Below are 16,955 nucleotides of genomic sequence, written 5' to 3'. Positions count from 1 at the left end.
ACACTGATTGATCCCCTGCAGCAAGGCGGTTCTCTCAAAGCTAGATGCGCTTGCACATTATGCGGCATGAATGGGGAAGAGCCTGAGCCCTCAGCCTACTGCCTCATGTCAAACCCACTCCAAAACCCTCATACAGGGATCTTGCGCTCATTGCTGAGGTAAGGCGCATCAGCAGGCCCACAGAGGTGACTGTAAAGTGCTCTTCAAAACAACCCATCCTCCAAGAAATGATCCACCTTGGTGCAAACTGTCTCAGAGGTATCATTATGACAGGTCTTTACCTAGTGCTGACAGATTTTTTTCTTCACACAACTGAACTATTTTTTATTTCCAGGTTTTTTTGGAATTGGAGGCCTGGATCCCCTAGCCTCAGCCCTAAGTAGATTTACCTCTGTCTATGTCTTCTTGAAGTGCCAGTTTTGATAACTGAACAAAAGATAATTTTACAATAAATACAATGTTCAAATGCTATTATTTGCTATATAAAACCAAATGGGGAGGAAATGTATTTGAAGGTGAATAAAAACTCCAAATTGAGACATTTTTTTTCTGCTTCAGAAAGCTATCACTCAGGCTTGTCTAGGTTAATTACCAAGATTTTATCAAATTAGCCTTTAAAGGTGCTGATGGTCCCTTCCTGATTTAAGAAAAATGCAAGCAGTCCATATTCTGACAGCCAGTTTCAAGAGAAGAAAAGAAAACCGAACTTGCCAGCAAAATAGAAGAATAGGAAAGAAAGACAAAAGAAGGAGACTATGCTGCCATGTTGCCAAGATAAGACAAAAAGACATGAAAGAGCAAAACAGAAACAAAATCAAAATGAAGACAATTATCAACTTGGAAGTGGCAGTCTAGAAGTTTAGCCATAAAAGCTGGAAAGTTACTAAACAAAAACATTTGCTGAAATTTTAGTTGCTCATCTTTGTTCCTGCAACTACATTTTCAAGTTTGGGCTTTTACATGTCCTAGGACAGCTTGAAAAGGAAAGACACGTGTATAGACTCATCTAGTTTTTCTATGCTGTTTCATTATGGGATAAAAAATATCACAATCGGTGGAAATTATGTACATAACCTCTTGTGCTATTTGTAACCAAAACCTTCAGGAATTCCTAACAATTTTTTGTTTCTGAATTTGTACTCTCAGACTGACTTACCGACCACTAGACTCACTTGTGAGATCTAAGACTCACTGGCAGAGATTTCTTCAAGTACGTTAAATGTAAAATAAAAAGTTTTCCACTGAAAGAATATTGCAGGCAAGGGTCTAAGTATATGTTTAAATACTTAGATAATGAGTTGTCTAGAATTATAAAGAGTTGGTGTGAAAAAATTATGTTTCAGCATGAAAAACTGTCTTTTTTCTTTTTTTTTTTTTTTCTTTTTTTTTGAGTGATCCCTAGGTCATTTGGGCATATGTGCTACAGGACTGAGCCATTAGGAAGAAAATTTAAAAAAAAAAAGGTCTCTAATTGTGGATAGTTTTGAATTCTTTATCTTAGAGACTTATAGGCATTCACAACCCATACTGAAAACAATAGTTTTTTTCAACCTCTTGAAAGTAGGGTCTGAGAGCAAGATTTTTCTATGTAAGTAGTGATTTTTTATGTCACATCTCAATGTTCACAAAATTCTACCTGTGCAAATTGATTCCCTTTAAACTGCACTAGACTGGTCACCCCAAAGACCATCATATGGCCGCTCATCCAACGGAAAAAGTCACTCGGAAACTGAAAAAGTACCTCTTTTTCTTCTTCTTTCCTGCCATGGGTCTTGCTGTAGTTGATTGGTGTATCCCAGCCTTCCTGTTCACAAAGAGCCTGGTAGAAGGCTGCATTTACCAGGATGCTGCTTGTTTTGAAAGGAGAAGAGGAAGGAGTGGGAAGTGCTGTGCTGGAAGAAGTGAGAGGCATAACTTTGTCTTGGCTTCGGTTCTTTTTCATGCTCAAATCCAGAGTGCCATTTTCATCCACTTCTATCTCAGCTCCCTGACATGCAACAGGAAACAGAGACATGTTTAGCTATGGACATGGTAAGGCTTCAACATAACCATGTGGTGCTTTTAAAGGATAAATATAAATGCACGCTTTTATTTAAATTTATTTGAATCTAAAACCAGCTTTTCGATTTATATCAGTTAATGTCCAACTCTTAGGCAGACTTAAGAGTAGCTTCAGTAATGGTATCCCTGCATCTCAGCTTAAACATAGTAAGTAGAATTTAAATAAGATGCCTCTAAACCATAACCTATACACCCTAAATCTAGTTTTATTTAAAAAAAGTTTAGCTTTAAATCTTCTTGATCTTTTCACTCTTACAGAGAACTATGACCCCAATTCACAGTTAAAAGCATTAATGCATTGTTTAGGTCATCAACAGCATTACTATTGCATACCCTCCCTTCCCCCCACGCCCCGGAAATATTACAACATCTGCATCACGGGGGAGAGAAGGAGGGGGGAAGAAATATGCCTAAAAGTAGCACAGTAGGAGAAATTTTCACTAGGATTTTGTACATCACTCAAAATAACATATTGCCTTAATCATAGTTTGACTAGGCCACTAAGGCACAGGTCTGCACTGAGACCACTAGACTGGGAGCCACAGGAGGATTTTTAAGAGGTTCTCCTTGATGGAGACCCTCAACATGAGTTTACAAAGCCTTTGCTACCTGACAAGTATAGCAAAGAGCAGCCTCTGATTGCAGGAGTGTGTGCAGTTTGGGGAGAGACCCAACTTGTCTTTCCAGGCTGGGAGAAGCTCTCAGAGCAGGTCCTGCTCACAAGAAGGGGCAAGTGCTGCTTAGCTGTACAAGAAGAACAAGAGAAGGAAAGCTCTCTGTTCTGCCTTACCCTGTCTGACCACAGAAAAAGAGTACAAAGTCCTCTTCTTGGAATGATGAAAAGCTCCTGAAAGTGCAACTTACTAATCAAAGCAACAAAAACATTCCCCTCATGCTCAATATGCAACACTGCATATTGACATATTGTGTATATAGGGATGAGTATAAGACCAGTCCTTGCTATTGCCAACAATTACTAAAGTCAAGTAGGGGAAGAGGTGAAAGAGGTGGCTTCTAGAAGAGCACTTGGTAGTCTAGTTCTGTGTGTTGCCCTGAATAAGGTGGAAAACATTCAAAGACTATAGAGATAAATAACAATGTCATAAATTTACACATGTAGAATGCTGTAATTAACACTGCTCTCTGTCTTCCTGTTATGGTTGTCACTACTATTTTTTATTGCATCACCACAAAGCTCAGATACCACTTAGGAATTTGGGGCTCATATGTTAAGTGCTGTATAATTGTAGGAGACAGTCGTATAAACCCAGATTGAAACTTCCTACCTCGAGTAATATAAAAGTAAACCTGTAGTGCAAGTGAATCACCTAGATGCTCTGTTGTAAATGGAAAAGAGATAGGTATGTCCAAGGGGCAAGTTTTTCCATTTTTCTTAGACCTCTTCCTTAGGAAGAGATGAGACACTGGCAAACGGACCCTTTCTCTTTCTTCCCATTAACTATTGCTGGAGCTTGATGATTAGTCACCCATTTAATGGTTAAAGATAGGGCAGTGAAATTCATCCTTGCTTGAGGATCTTAAAACAGGTGTGGTGAAACAGGCAATTCTTCCCTTGTGATGAAAGTGTGACATGGCCACCCCTCTTGGACTGAAGGCACAAGCTTCCTTCAAGCAGCCTTGTCTTCTACCACTGGCAATGGTGATTCATTTAAAGGTAAAATGCATCTGATGAAATCTTTCTAATCAGAAGGAAAATCTTGGTAGAAGTTGAAAATTTAGGGCCCAGTGATCTCTTCTCATGCAGGCATCCTGACTTCATTTTTTATCCATGGGCCTAAGACAGATGCCCACCTAGACTGACACACTACCAAGCCATCTGCTTGCCTCCAGTTCAGAAACTCAGGCACCTCTTATGTTTGCTTCTCTTGCATAGCAAAGTTCACATTTTCAATCATACAGCTTAAAGAGAGAGATGTTTTATTATATTTATGGGAAGTAAATACACTTCTAATATGTTCATACTAAGATGCTTTGGTTATATCTTTCTGCCCATTTTTAGTAAATAGTTTAATCTCCTGTGATAGTTTTAAGCCCTGAATTTGACAGTGCAGCTTATCCTGGATAATAACTTAGTAACCACAACATCTTATGCCATCTGTATAATATCAAATACATTTTTATACCAGCATTAATAAACCTTAGTTACAAAAATCCAAGATATTAACTATATCAGTGCCAAACGCACACTCCAGGATCTGACAGTATAACTCTGCCATGATAGCCCCAGTGTTTTTTGGCTTCATAGTTGATATGTAACTATAGCAATGAAACAGAGCTACAGTAATCAAGTTTAATGACCAATGTAAAGTAAAATGCTAAATATTGTAGTTGCTGACATTTTTCATAATAAAAAAACTTGGGTTAAGTCTGCACAACCAACATTCACATAAAATTCCAGACCTCTGTGACAGATGGCTTAGGAAAGGAGGCCATGTGACTGGGCTGCAGTAGTTTTATAGTGCAAAACCCATAAATAGTGCAGATTCTCTGTCACTGACAAAATATCAACTACTCAGAAGGCAACAGCAACAACAAAAAGGATCAAAATCAATCAAGGTCCCCTCCTTGATGAAACTGTACATAGAAAAATATCAGGAAATGTATTGTCTCTGAGAAACAGATACCATTAGTCACAGCAAGGAGCCCTGGCTGATAAGCAGACATTTACTAACATTAATATTCAAAGCTTCCTCAGCACTTTCCTGAAATTCACGTAGAAGTTGGGTTGTCCAATGTGCACCTAATACTGCTCAGGGAAGGCTGGGTTGTGTGTTTGTGAAGTAGCGTACAGATGGGGTTTAAGTGAGCTCACAGATGTACACAACAATTAAATATAGTCATGGAAAAAAATATCCCCTATTGCCCATCGCAGGATGGATTACACGTTTACAGCATGGCTTTTTATTCAGAATGGTATAAAAGAGCTATCACTTTGCTGCCTTCATAGCAAACTCCAAATGGCAGAGCAAAAAGAGAGGACAGTTAGAGATACTGCTCCAGTTTTCATTCCTACTCTCATCCCACCCTCCTCTCAATATGTCTCCTTTCCTTGTTTTACCACATTTATTTTTACATTAATTTTAAAATGGAACTAAAAATACAAAAATGGCAAATGGCAAAAAATGCTAGAGCGGTGCTATGACATGCTGACAGAAAATGGCACTTACTATGCTTAGCTCAGACTTGTAAAGACTGTGTTCTCCTCAGTGAAGGCAAGATCTTACTACTGTCGACTCTAGTCCATGTGTGAACAGGCCTATATTTATCCATTTACCATGACATATTTAAAATATAGCTACCAAAACAATGTACCTGTTCTGATTCTTCCTTAAAAATGTAAGCAAAATAAAGATGCAAATGTATCTTATTATTTCCCAACTTACATTAGTTTGCAGCTGTGTAAATCTTTGGAGCCTGATTTCAATCTTATTTACATTTAAATTTACATTTACATTTACATTTACACTGGTGTAAACGAGGAGAAAATCCACTGAAGCAATGAAGAAAAATCAATGAGGGCGAGAGTATACACATGGTAATTAAATTCAGGTTACTCCTTATCTAGTCCCGCATCAGTGGCAGTGTAATCACCCCAACAGGTTTTACAAGCAGCTGGAAAAAGGATTCCAGAATAAAAAATGAGAGAAAAATGACTAAAGCATATTTTCTTTATTCCAGGTCTATTCAGTGAAAAGATAAGGTACAAGCAGTACTCTACTATGAATATCTATCTAAAATGAAGCCTAATATAAATACGTAAACAAAAAAATGGTCTCTATCCTCTTCAAGTGCTTTGTACTTTAAAGTCAAGGTTTTTCAGCCTCCATTATTTTATGACATAAATATTACAGAATATTTTCTAGTACATTATTAAGTCTTGTCCTTAGAACTGAACTACATCAGCTAGGACAATAAAGGATGTTGTTTTTTGTGATAAATTACTTCTGCATTTTTTCATATGCTTTTGGTCCATCTGATCACTCACAACATTTAATACTCTGCAGTGTGTCTCCAGTAACGATTACAAGTTAAGCTTTATCTCATAGCTGGATCAGAAAGAGTGAATTATTGTGTCTGCATGAATCTTATTTCAGACCTTAGGGAGATTGTATCATTACATATAAGGGTGTTTTATGTATTCTGTGGTTGGCATCAGCCATACAACTTAATACTAAGTAAGTCCAAAGAAACAACATTATCAATGATTTTGCATTCCCACTAGCAGTTCAGTCTGGTTTGGAAAGCTCAAAAGGACTCTTCAGTTCTGGTACTGGGAGTTACTCTGGAACTAGTATCTTGCCACATGTATGAATACTATTCTTAATGCAACTCCATCCGAAGAGTACAATCTTTTCTGTTCCCAGTCAATAAAAATACATACACATGGTCCTCAATTCTTCAGACTTAAATTTAAGCAATTGAGTTCTTCTGCAGCAAACTAACATACTAATTTGGGTCAAAATAAGAAAACTTGTAACTGCTCAGCAACAACTGAGACACAAATGAAGTCACAGTTTCAGCCCAGAGCAATTCTCAAATTCAAAAAAGCCAGCCAAGAATGTACTCAAGGAGCAATATGCACAGCAGTATAACAGGATGGTACCTAGTGATATTCTTGGCTGATTTTTCATCCTGTACTTAGGCTTTAAGGTATTTGGAGTAAAGGACTGCCTGACAAATGTGCTGAATACTAACTACATTGTTGAAATAATTGATGTAATTATCACCATCATCAATATCCAAGAATGGAGAGATGACATAATTTTGTTCAAAACCAGAATTTGAACTTCAAACATTTTTAGCAAGTGTCATTTTTTGTTTTCTTTCAAGGCATAGTGTGCATATGCCATTTTGTCTAAACAGGTGGGAAAAACACCAAAACAGTCAACAAAATGTTTGGCAAGCAGTAGTGATGAGCATAGAGATAAACTGTATTGCTTGCAGCTACCTCTGTGAGACGTGAATGTGGTGAGAGCTGTAAACAGGGAAGATCTCTGGATGTTATGATGATATAGACCTTGCACTGTGCTAGAAACTGCAGGACAAGCCTTCTAGCGGAGTCCTCCGCCCCGCAGAGAAGGATCTGGGAGTTCTGGTTGACGGCAAGTTGAACATGAGCCAACAGTGTGCCCTGGCAGCCAAGAGGGCCAACCATGTCCTGGGGTGCATCAAGCACTGTATTGCTAGCCAGTCGAGGGAGGTGATCGTCCCGCTCTACTCTGCGCTGGTGCGGCCTCGTCTTAAGTACTGTGTGCTGTTTTGGGCGCCACAGTATAAAAAGGGTACAAAGCTACTTAGAGAGTGTCCAGAGGAGAGCCACAAAGACGGTGAAGGGTTTAGAGGGGAAGCCGTATGAGGAGCGGCTGAAGTCACTTGGTCTGTTCAGCCTGGAGAAGAGGAGACTGAGGGGAGACCTCACTGCAGTCTACAGCTTCCTCACAAGGGGAAGAGGAGGGGCAGGCGCTGATCTCTTCTCCCTGGTGACCAATGATAGAACCCAAGGGAACAGCAGGAAGATATGCCAGGGGAGGTTTAGGTTGGACATTAGGAAAAGGTTCTTCACCCAAAGGGTGGTGGAGCACTGGAACAGGCTCCTCTGGGAGGTAGTCACAGCACCAAGCCTGGCAATATTTAAGAAGCATTTGGACAATGCCCTCAGACATATGGTGTGATTTTTGGGGTTGTCCTATGCAGGGAGAGGAGTTGGACTCGATGATCCTTGTGGGTCCCTTCCAACTCAGGACATTCTATGATTCTACGATCCTGGTTACTGCAATGGGAGTTGAATGAAGCTACATAAGCTGCAAATCAAATACAGACCAGGAGACTGGTTTGGGGTACAGATCACATGAGAATGGGCTGATCAGGATCATATTCAGGGGAACAGTTCACTACAGTCCTAGGCGTCTGCACCTGTAGGGTTGAATGGCTCAGACAATGTAACATTAATATGGCATTAATTATTTTTTAAAACAGTATCACCAAGGTATCTGATGATCTTAGTATTTTGTATGCAGCAGATAGATAATTCACGTAGAAAGCTTAGGATCCATTTTACTGCCCATTTCAGAATAAATTTATTCTTTAGATTGCTTAATTTATAAATTCAGAATTTTAATCTAGAAGTATTCGGTAGATCACCTTTGTATATTAGGTTGCTTTGTGAAGTTTTGCTTACCAATGGTACTGCTAATGTGTAATCTGATTACTCTTGCTATTCTTCTCTCCCTTTTTTTGGCTTTTGAACTCCCTTTTGAACTAAGATGTAGACAACATGAAATATATATCTGAAAATCCATTAAATACATGAAATTTGGAACTGTGATGTAAAAAAAAACCTCACTTTTTCATTTAAGTGTTATTTATATTTACAGAAAAGTGGTGAACGTTCAAGGTAAAACATCCAGCTCTTACTAAAAAATGGACAAAACTTTAGAGGTCAAGAAATAAAATTTGAGAGACAGAAAAAAAATTACTTCAGGAATACACTTGTGCTAAACAATGTTTTGGTATTTTCCCCACCTGTTTAAGCAAGGCAACATATGCATGCCTTGAGTGAATACATGAAAATGACACTTGCTTGAAATGTTTGAAGTTCAAGTTCTGCTTTTAAAACTTAGAAGCACAATATTTTTACAGCTCTGACAATTGTGTAACTTGCAAAGGATTTCCTGCAAGTCCCGGAAATCCTCTGCAGCCCCACTGGTCCTTGCTCTCCCATCACACTGCTTCCCATCTGCAAAGTGTCATGACTTGGATTGCTGGGAGGCTGCCTGATGCTCATATAAGAGCAAACAACTTTACAAGTCAGGAGCTTTGATCTGCTAAAGTATGGATGATGTTAATCAGGTTTTCTTAGGCAAAGAAACAAAGGAATGTGGCAAGAGGTAGGGTTTAGAGGTCTGATATAATGGGGCTCTGAACACAGCCACCCCACACAGGTGTTTTCAGACCTGGTGAATGTGTATGCTATCAAGAGTAGAAAAAGGAAATCATTAACTCTGTAGTCATCTATTGATGCTGTATTATTTGAGTCCAAACACTGATAAAGTCTCAAGAGATGTTTTTTATGATCTAAAAATATGTAAGATATTCTAGCAGTTACACATTTACCTTTGAGCCCAATACCAGTTACAAAAAAAATTCAGAAACATTGATAAATAAATAGTAGTCTCTTTTAAAACTAGCTTTATTTTTTGCTTCATATTTTGAAATAAGAAAGCATCTTCATTGAAGAGAGTCTAGAGATTTATTTCCACAATTTTTGGTTTGAGTCCTGTATGATAAAAGTAATAAATAGCCAAAATCAAATAAAAATGAGTTTTGTGTGGTTTTGGCGACCAAATCTGTTTGGGACTTACTTGCCTGTGTTCTGGCCAGAAGCTAAATCTGATTCTTGTGTCAGATATTTTGTAGCAGTATGCCCTCCAGAAAGTCTGGCAAAAGGGGAGGCAGGCAGATAGCAAGGTATGCAGGTGATATTCTTTTAGGCTGGATTCCTGGCTGTGAAAAAGGAGTAAGCTATGTGCCCCAAGTGTCCCTCCATATCGTTACTATTATGTTCACTTCAATTCAAACGTTCCCCATGCTTTGGCAACTGTGAAACAGGTACGGAGGAGAAAATCTTTGGGTTATGCCTGATCCCTTTACTGCTCTTCTCTGGCAAGAAGGTCTATTGCTGAGGTCAGCCAAAGGCTGCGGCAGCAATTTAATCCAGCCATTGGCATCAGTTTCCATTTCCCTGCTAGAAGAAGTCTCTATTGAAGACCTGTGGAAGGAGCTTTCTGCAGCATATATCAGAGATGGATCTGTCATTTGGAAAAGGTTCCATGAGCAATCTTTGGGACAGATAATGTCTCTGTTATGGGGGATGCATGTGGACACACTCTAAAAAGTCTGCTCTGGGGCATCTCACAGCATCGGTTTCAAGATCCAAGACTTCACAAGTGGAAATAAAAGGCAGCAAAGTAGCAGGAAATAAAAGTCTGCAAAGGAGCAAGGCTTGGAATATCTAACAAGGTGTTACACTGGTGGTAAAATAAGTGGTTCCCATCAAAGAATAACAGCTAACCTCTTAGCAATGGTGAATGAAGGCCCAACCAAACTGTAAACCAGCAGCTCTGGAAACCACCTCTGGCCAGACTGAGCCTGGTGCTACAATAGACAAGGTAGAGCGACACTGACTTGCAGAGAAATAACTCATCTGTCTTTTGGAGCACATATCGTGACTCAGAGTCCCATAGCAGAAACACGCCTGCTACTTTGGTTTTTGATAAATATACCTCTTTTCACTCCCCAATGATTTCTTCTCAAGTTCTTGTAATGGCACCCTCTCATCTACACAGAGCTTTCAAAAGTTTCATTGCAGTGGAGTATGTCTGACTCTAATACAAATAATAAACAACAGTGCTCCCACAACCATCGTCATCAGAAGAAAATCTTGTCTAGTTTCATCAGCCGTATAATACTATGTAATGGCACAGAAAATAAGGCTCATAGCTCACACAGTACCATTTGTAAATCATAAAGATCTGTGAGGAAACGCAGAGCAGAAACCAAAACATGAAAGCCACACAAACATCTACGATATTAGGCAGCTTTCCATTATGACAGACTTGCCCAAATTATCTATCTCCAAACGCTGTGGGCCTGATTCTCCTCTCTTGCCAGCAGAAAGGAGAGTTTTACCAAAATCAGTTATTTCCCTCCCTACACCTTGTCAAACTGTCATGAGCTCCAAAGACAACAGACTCAATAGGTGTAGTTCTGCTCCATTGCTAGTAAATATCACCTTGATTAAAACACATGATTTTTTTTTTTTTTAATCAGCCTCCAAAATGATCGCTTCGCTTATGGCAGGTTTCAGAGGGAGGAAAATTCCCTCTTTAAACAGATCTAACTCATTATCCACCACAGATTGTTGCTGGATTTCAAATATCCTTCTTTTTTCCTCCCACAAAACTCCCCCCTTGTATTTAGGGCTCAATTATGAAAAGAGTAACAACAAAATACCTGCTATTTATTTATTTTTATCAGAACTGGTCACTACATTACTGATTTTTTCTCTGTCTCTCTTCAAAAGAGCATGCAAACAGAAGCCTCCTTTTTGGGGATTTAATGCAGTCACTAACATGAAAGACAGTTTATTCGCACAGTTCAGTAGCTAGCACACCCTCCAGGTTCTTGGACTACCCTACCTTGGCAGACAGACTCTGTGGTTTGCTGGAGAGGATCTCTGCTGCTTCCCTGCAGCGGGTGGAAAGGTTCAGGATAGCAGCAGCTGCTGCTATGTGGGTGTCTTCACTACATTGACCGTAGCTATAAGAGTTGGCATGGCAAGGGCTCTGTGTGTGGGCGCTAGCACTAGGCAGTCGATTAGAAAATTTCACTGGATTTGAAAAATGCTTTGCTGTTGAAGAGAGATTTGATTAGCAATTGCACGTATAAGATTTTTCCCATTAAATAGTTTTGTTTCTCAGAATACAATTTCATACATTAAAATATTCAAAGAATACATTTAAAACAATCCATTTCCTATTGACAGTAAGGGTTTGCTGTAAAAATGGCTTCAGAAACATGATAATTTAATTTTTACCCAACAAATACACATCTTTCAACAAAGCATCTGAGACTTTTACTCAGATTTTACTCATTTTTTACTCAAGCATTAAAAACAATGATGTCCAAGGAAAGACTGAACAAGCATTAGTGTGTTATCCGTCGTGACCTGACAATACTGGTGCGCAAATGCAATTGTAAATGTATCCTTATAAAGGCTTCCTCTTGGAGCTCTATTGTGTACAAAACCAACAGTGACTTGTTCAGTCTTAGCTAAAACAACACTGCTTACCCTACTTAAATGAATAAGTCTGTTATTTAAATAGCTTTGCTTATGTGAGTAAGGAGAACAAGACCAGGCTCTTGAATGAACCAGAGAAATCAGGTAAGAATATTACCTGTTAGGAATATTCAGTCCTGATTTTGTGGAAATTTTTAGAAATTTAAGTCTACCCTTTAATCAATTAAAAAAAATAATGGCAATGAACCTTCAAAATAAAAGTAATCTTAGCTCACCATCTTATGTTGGCTAGCATTTGGAATAATACACAGATTTACTAGGCACAAAGAGGTCAGTTGAGAATGAAAAACTAACAAACAGGTGAACAGAAAAGCACTTTCACAGACAAAAGTGGTGTGTGTGGTTCTTTGTTTTCTGCTCCATCAGCAGCACTTTAAAACAAGTAGAAAGAACTCTGCTCCCTGTTCTGGATTTTGGAGCTTGAGATGTCATTAACTGTTGCCTGTTGCAGGGAAAACACAGCACTATGATCTCAGCTCTTAGTAAGCAATAATCGCTTCTTTTGTCTGTAGCTCCCACAGTGTCCTACAAAGATAAACTAAGCAAAATCCAATTTCTCAGCCTACACCCAGATACACCAAGAACATTTCTGCGTATGGCCATCTGCTCGCTCCATAAAGATCTGAGCCTCAAGGCACTGGATCCCTTTGGATGTAGAGCTTTGGCTGAGTGCATTTTAATGCTAAGACCTACACAAGACCTTGAAAAAATCATCTTTCCTGAAACTTGGGATGCTTTAAGAGAAATGCTTGGTTTTGTGCACTAACTGTAGCTGAATGCCATATTCAGTTTTTCTAAGTACTGGAGGCATCTCAGTAGAGCAATACGTAAAAGCCTCATGATTCAGTTCTCCCTTTCTCCAGTGCAAATTAAAAAGGATTTATCTACCCTGCTGTAAAACTGTAGCACAAGCAAGAGGGTCTACATTTTTAGCAGTTACTACAGCTAACTTCAAATTATATTTAAAGAGCAAAAAAGTGCATTTTCCATTACCCACCCTAAAGATTAAAAAAAAAGCAGGCTATGAAAGGTACATGTTTTGTTAACAAATCAAATTTATAAGCAGAATCCACAGAGGGCTAACTATGGGCTTTTGACTAGCTACATATTTACATAGCATGCTGAACCGATCACTACTTTGTCAGCTTCTTATTGCTAACTTTTGTATGTCTGCATAGTTAAAGCACTCACCTGCTCTTTTACTTTCACCTTTCCATTAAAATAATAGCTGCACACTGCAATCTTTGCAAGAACAACAGGCTGTAAATTTCAGCCCTGATATACATTATACATAAATTGCATATGTATGGATTTACATTTGTAGAAAAACAGTTCAATCATTTTTTCCTTGAAATGAACCTGTGAAATAGACATACATCTGTGCAAAGAGACAGCTAATAGGGAATATTCAATTTTACAAATAAAATTGGAAAATCTGCCACCCAAGAAGCGGGCAATGCACATATTTGCTTTCATTTGAACAAGCCTATTTTTCAGGCCAGATAAATATCTACTTTTCATTTGCAAGTTTAAATAGGGTATTTATATATATACACAAACACATAGATACCTACAAACGTATATATGTGTGTGTGTGTGCATACTCAGACACATACACAAATAAATATATAAATATACCAATATACAAATTTTATAAATATATAAAACATATATAATATTATATAGTATGGGAAGTATATTATATTGTATTATATATGCATATATACATATATAAAATTTTCTGCTTTTCTGTTCACCTTACTATGAATGTTCTCCTTTGTTGGGATAAGTGGGATGCAATTTGTTTTCATTTTTTGTTTTCTTTTACTAAACTTTTTGTCATGAACAAACAAAAAAACAACTAAAGAGTCTTTTGTCACATTGTTTTGGATCTATTATCTTCTGAACCCAAATATGGTGCAATGAAAACCTTTTTTTTCCATTTCCCTCATGGCAAGAGAATAATTTGTTTCTCTGAATTAAAGAGTATTTTATAATGGTCAATGCAATGGCAGAATCTTGCTGAAGTTTCCCAAGCAGATTGTGAAGAGCATCTGCAATAAATAATCAGTGTTAGCACTGTGGTATCTCATTTGTACAGAGTAGTACCTCAGCAAATCTGTAAGTGATGCAAGCAGAAGAATCTTGGTAACAATTTGATGCATTAGATATATCTGCACTACAAATATGATGTAGTACAGAAGTATGAGATATCAAAATAAATTCAGCCCAGGCCTGGAAGTAATACAGCTGAGGCACATGGGCATCTAGGAGGAATAATACCTGTACAGATGCATCTAAAAGGTATCTGAGATGCCTTTTAAAACCTGACTTGGATTTCTCTGTACTACATTACATCTTATGCAGACACATTCTATGGGACTTCTCATGGCATCATCCTCTCACCTAAAGATATTACAATTTAGCCAAGGAAGAAGGTAACAGATAAGACATAAACCATTCCTTTTTACTTCTGTTTTCCCCTGATAATTGCTTTTAAAAGAAACATCAAAAAAGTAAATCTTATAGTGATGATATTTAGCATTCTAGCATTCTATATTTAGCAAACTAATGATTATATTTAGCATTCTGGCCACAAGTGGTTAAAGATGCTTCCTACAGAGATTTTTTTTAATTCTAGAAGTTTGAAAGCAGAACAAGCAATAAGAAAAAAAAAAGCCATTGACATTTTGCCCATTTTCCAAGGAATAATGGAATTTCAAGCTTACATTCAAGGAACTGGGGTGTTTTTCGTCCTTGTGCCACAGGTGCTGTTGTGTGTTTGCCAAAGACTTGTGCATCAAAGCTGGCATAATCAAATGGTACTTTCCCAAACTTCTCCTGTTCTTTCGCCAGGGTGGCTCTGGAGGAGGTGACTGGCTGTGGAGTTCTATAATTGTACTGAGACACCTCAGGCTGCTTTGCTAAATTTGTCCTGCAGAGACGAGGAAAAGAATGAATGAGAAAGACAAGAATATCTTTAAATAACTTTTTCTTGAAAAATAGGATACAGTTGTATCTCAGTATCAGAAAGTGTGCTGTTATCACATGTGAAACCTACTGGTAGGTGTATACAAGAAATAAATAACATAAATATGATGGCTGACCTAGTAGTTAGAGAGTACTTTGACTTCATACAAGTTCAAAGCTGAGGACATTAAAAAATCTAGTATTTTCTAGTACCGGTGTGGGCTATTTACAAGAAAGATACTGACTTACTTCTAGATTACTACTGTAGCATCGTGCTTCCTTTATTTCTAAAAATTGTCTGGATTTTTGCTAGTCAAAGGACTTGTATTTTTATGGCTCACTATTATTCTCACTTTACTGTGAATAAGTATGTTATAAATAAAATATAAGATGATCCAAAATAATTGTTTCTGTTATTTGGGAGGAACAAATGATTTATGGTGTGTTATTCCATTTAGTTACTGTTCAGTAACTACTTGTCTTTAGTTATTTCCTAAGGACTTTTCATATGTAGAGTTAAGGCCCATGCAGTTGGCAGACACATGGACATAATATTCTGTAATGGCTCTGAAGGAACCATTAGAGCTGATCATGTCAATAATCCACAAATTAAAGTGTCCCCAAATAGACCTGAATATAATAGGTTGTAATGGTCGTGGTGCCAATGCTGTGCAAATTATGCATGTCTGTAGGGTCCATATAACTCTCAAACAAAATACAATTGCAATAAAAAATGTTTCCCCTTTTTGGTGTCATTGTATAAAAAACAAATTAAACCAATAAACTTAGAATAAAGAAACTCAAAATATGAATTATCTAATGGTGGGGAAACAGAATGAATAGAGTCCTCAACCCTTTCAGATAACAAGCTACTTACTGGATCACTGGAAGATTCCTCTGAAAAGAATCACAAAATAAATGAGGACTGAGCTGCTAAAAGTGCAATAAGGTCAAAGAGATCTTTAATCAAGTTTCAGTGGCCAAAATACTGTAACAAAGGAACAGTTCTTGAAAATTGTTTGAAACATTTCAGCAAGATAGAAGATTTGGTTTACAGGAGAAAGACATTTGAGAACCATTGATTAGGCTATTTGTGCTGAGGTAAGATTTAGTAGAATATAGTTGATTGCTTTTCAAAAGATACATCTGTTGTCTTTAATATCAGCCACATGCACAAGAACCAGCAGAAAGCTGCTTGTTAATTTTGAGATACAGTCAAATTATTTAGCTTTGCAGAGGTTCATCTTGGAAAAAGAGTTACCTCTGTAGCTAAAATCTGAAATGAGGGAAAGAGCTGAGGACTGATCAGCAGAGTTTGTGCAGAAATACTTTGGAAAGACTTGGTTGTGAAGTATCCTACCTGTGAGTCTGATCATGGCACTGCCCAGCTTTTGGAGACTCAAGTTGGTTCTTTTCCTGGGACATTGCCAACTTTTCAGCTGCAGCAATTGGACAACCAGAAAGGCTGTTTAAAACCAAAATGAAGAAAAGAAATAATAATAAGAAAAAGCCCATTAAAATGAAATCTTATGTAAAGGAAATGTGTGGTGTGGAACTCAATGACTCCAAACTTTTGTGGTGCCCTGTGTATCTATGGGAGCTGCTGCTATTATAGCCCAGATTCATCTGGTTTTCAACCCTTAATGCAAAACTGTGAAATCTGTGCATTTGAAGTGATATATCTGGAAACCAAATCATGTAGGAGTTTTCCACAGTTCTGCTTTGATGTCTTGTGGCTGGTAAGTCACTAGTAAATTTTTTGACAAATGCCATTTACTTTATCAGCTGAACCATGCATATAAACCTCCTACTGATGAAAAGGAAAGTGAATTTGGGGAAAAACAGGGGTATGTGAACAACTGTTACCAAACAACACATTTTGTCATTTCAAGTTGTGCTTGCTTTTTTTTTTCTATTTGCTTTATTACATTAGAACATGTTTTCTTATCCTATTCATGGGTCGCTTATGATACAGCTAATATGCCGCAAAGATGACTGGGGATTTAAAACAGGAAACAATGAAAAAATTTTTACTGGTTCATTA

At 37.8% G+C, this 16,955-nt stretch overlaps 1 protein-coding gene across 3 annotated transcripts in view; it reads right to left on the bottom strand.

Annotated features, from left to right (window-relative positions):
- Positions 1 to 16,955, bottom strand: part of ST18 (ST18 C2H2C-type zinc finger transcription factor) — a 169,442-nt gene that overhangs the window by 24,126 nt on the left and 128,361 nt on the right. For all 3 annotated transcript variants that reach the window (XM_009473079.2, XM_087735795.1, XM_087735785.1), the window contains 4 exons: positions 16,272 to 16,376; positions 14,671 to 14,876; positions 11,280 to 11,491; positions 1,742 to 1,987 (listed from right to left, as the gene is read on the bottom strand). In XM_009473079.2, the coding sequence (XP_009471354.1) occupies positions 1,742 to 1,987; positions 11,280 to 11,491; positions 14,671 to 14,876; positions 16,272 to 16,376 (769 nt within the window). The remainder of the gene's footprint in view (positions 1 to 1,741; positions 1,988 to 11,279; positions 11,492 to 14,670; positions 14,877 to 16,271; positions 16,377 to 16,955) is intronic.

This window comes from Nipponia nippon, unplaced genomic scaffold (assembly GCF_047370975.1).
Source record: "Nipponia nippon isolate SJK-2023a ecotype South Korea unplaced genomic scaffold, ASM4737097v1 scaffold_1, whole genome shotgun sequence".
In the NCBI taxonomy this organism is placed as follows: Eukaryota; Metazoa; Chordata; class Aves; order Pelecaniformes; family Threskiornithidae; genus Nipponia; species Nipponia nippon.
Note: the sequence above shows the minus strand (reverse complement) of the source record. Positions and strands in the feature narration are given on the sequence as shown.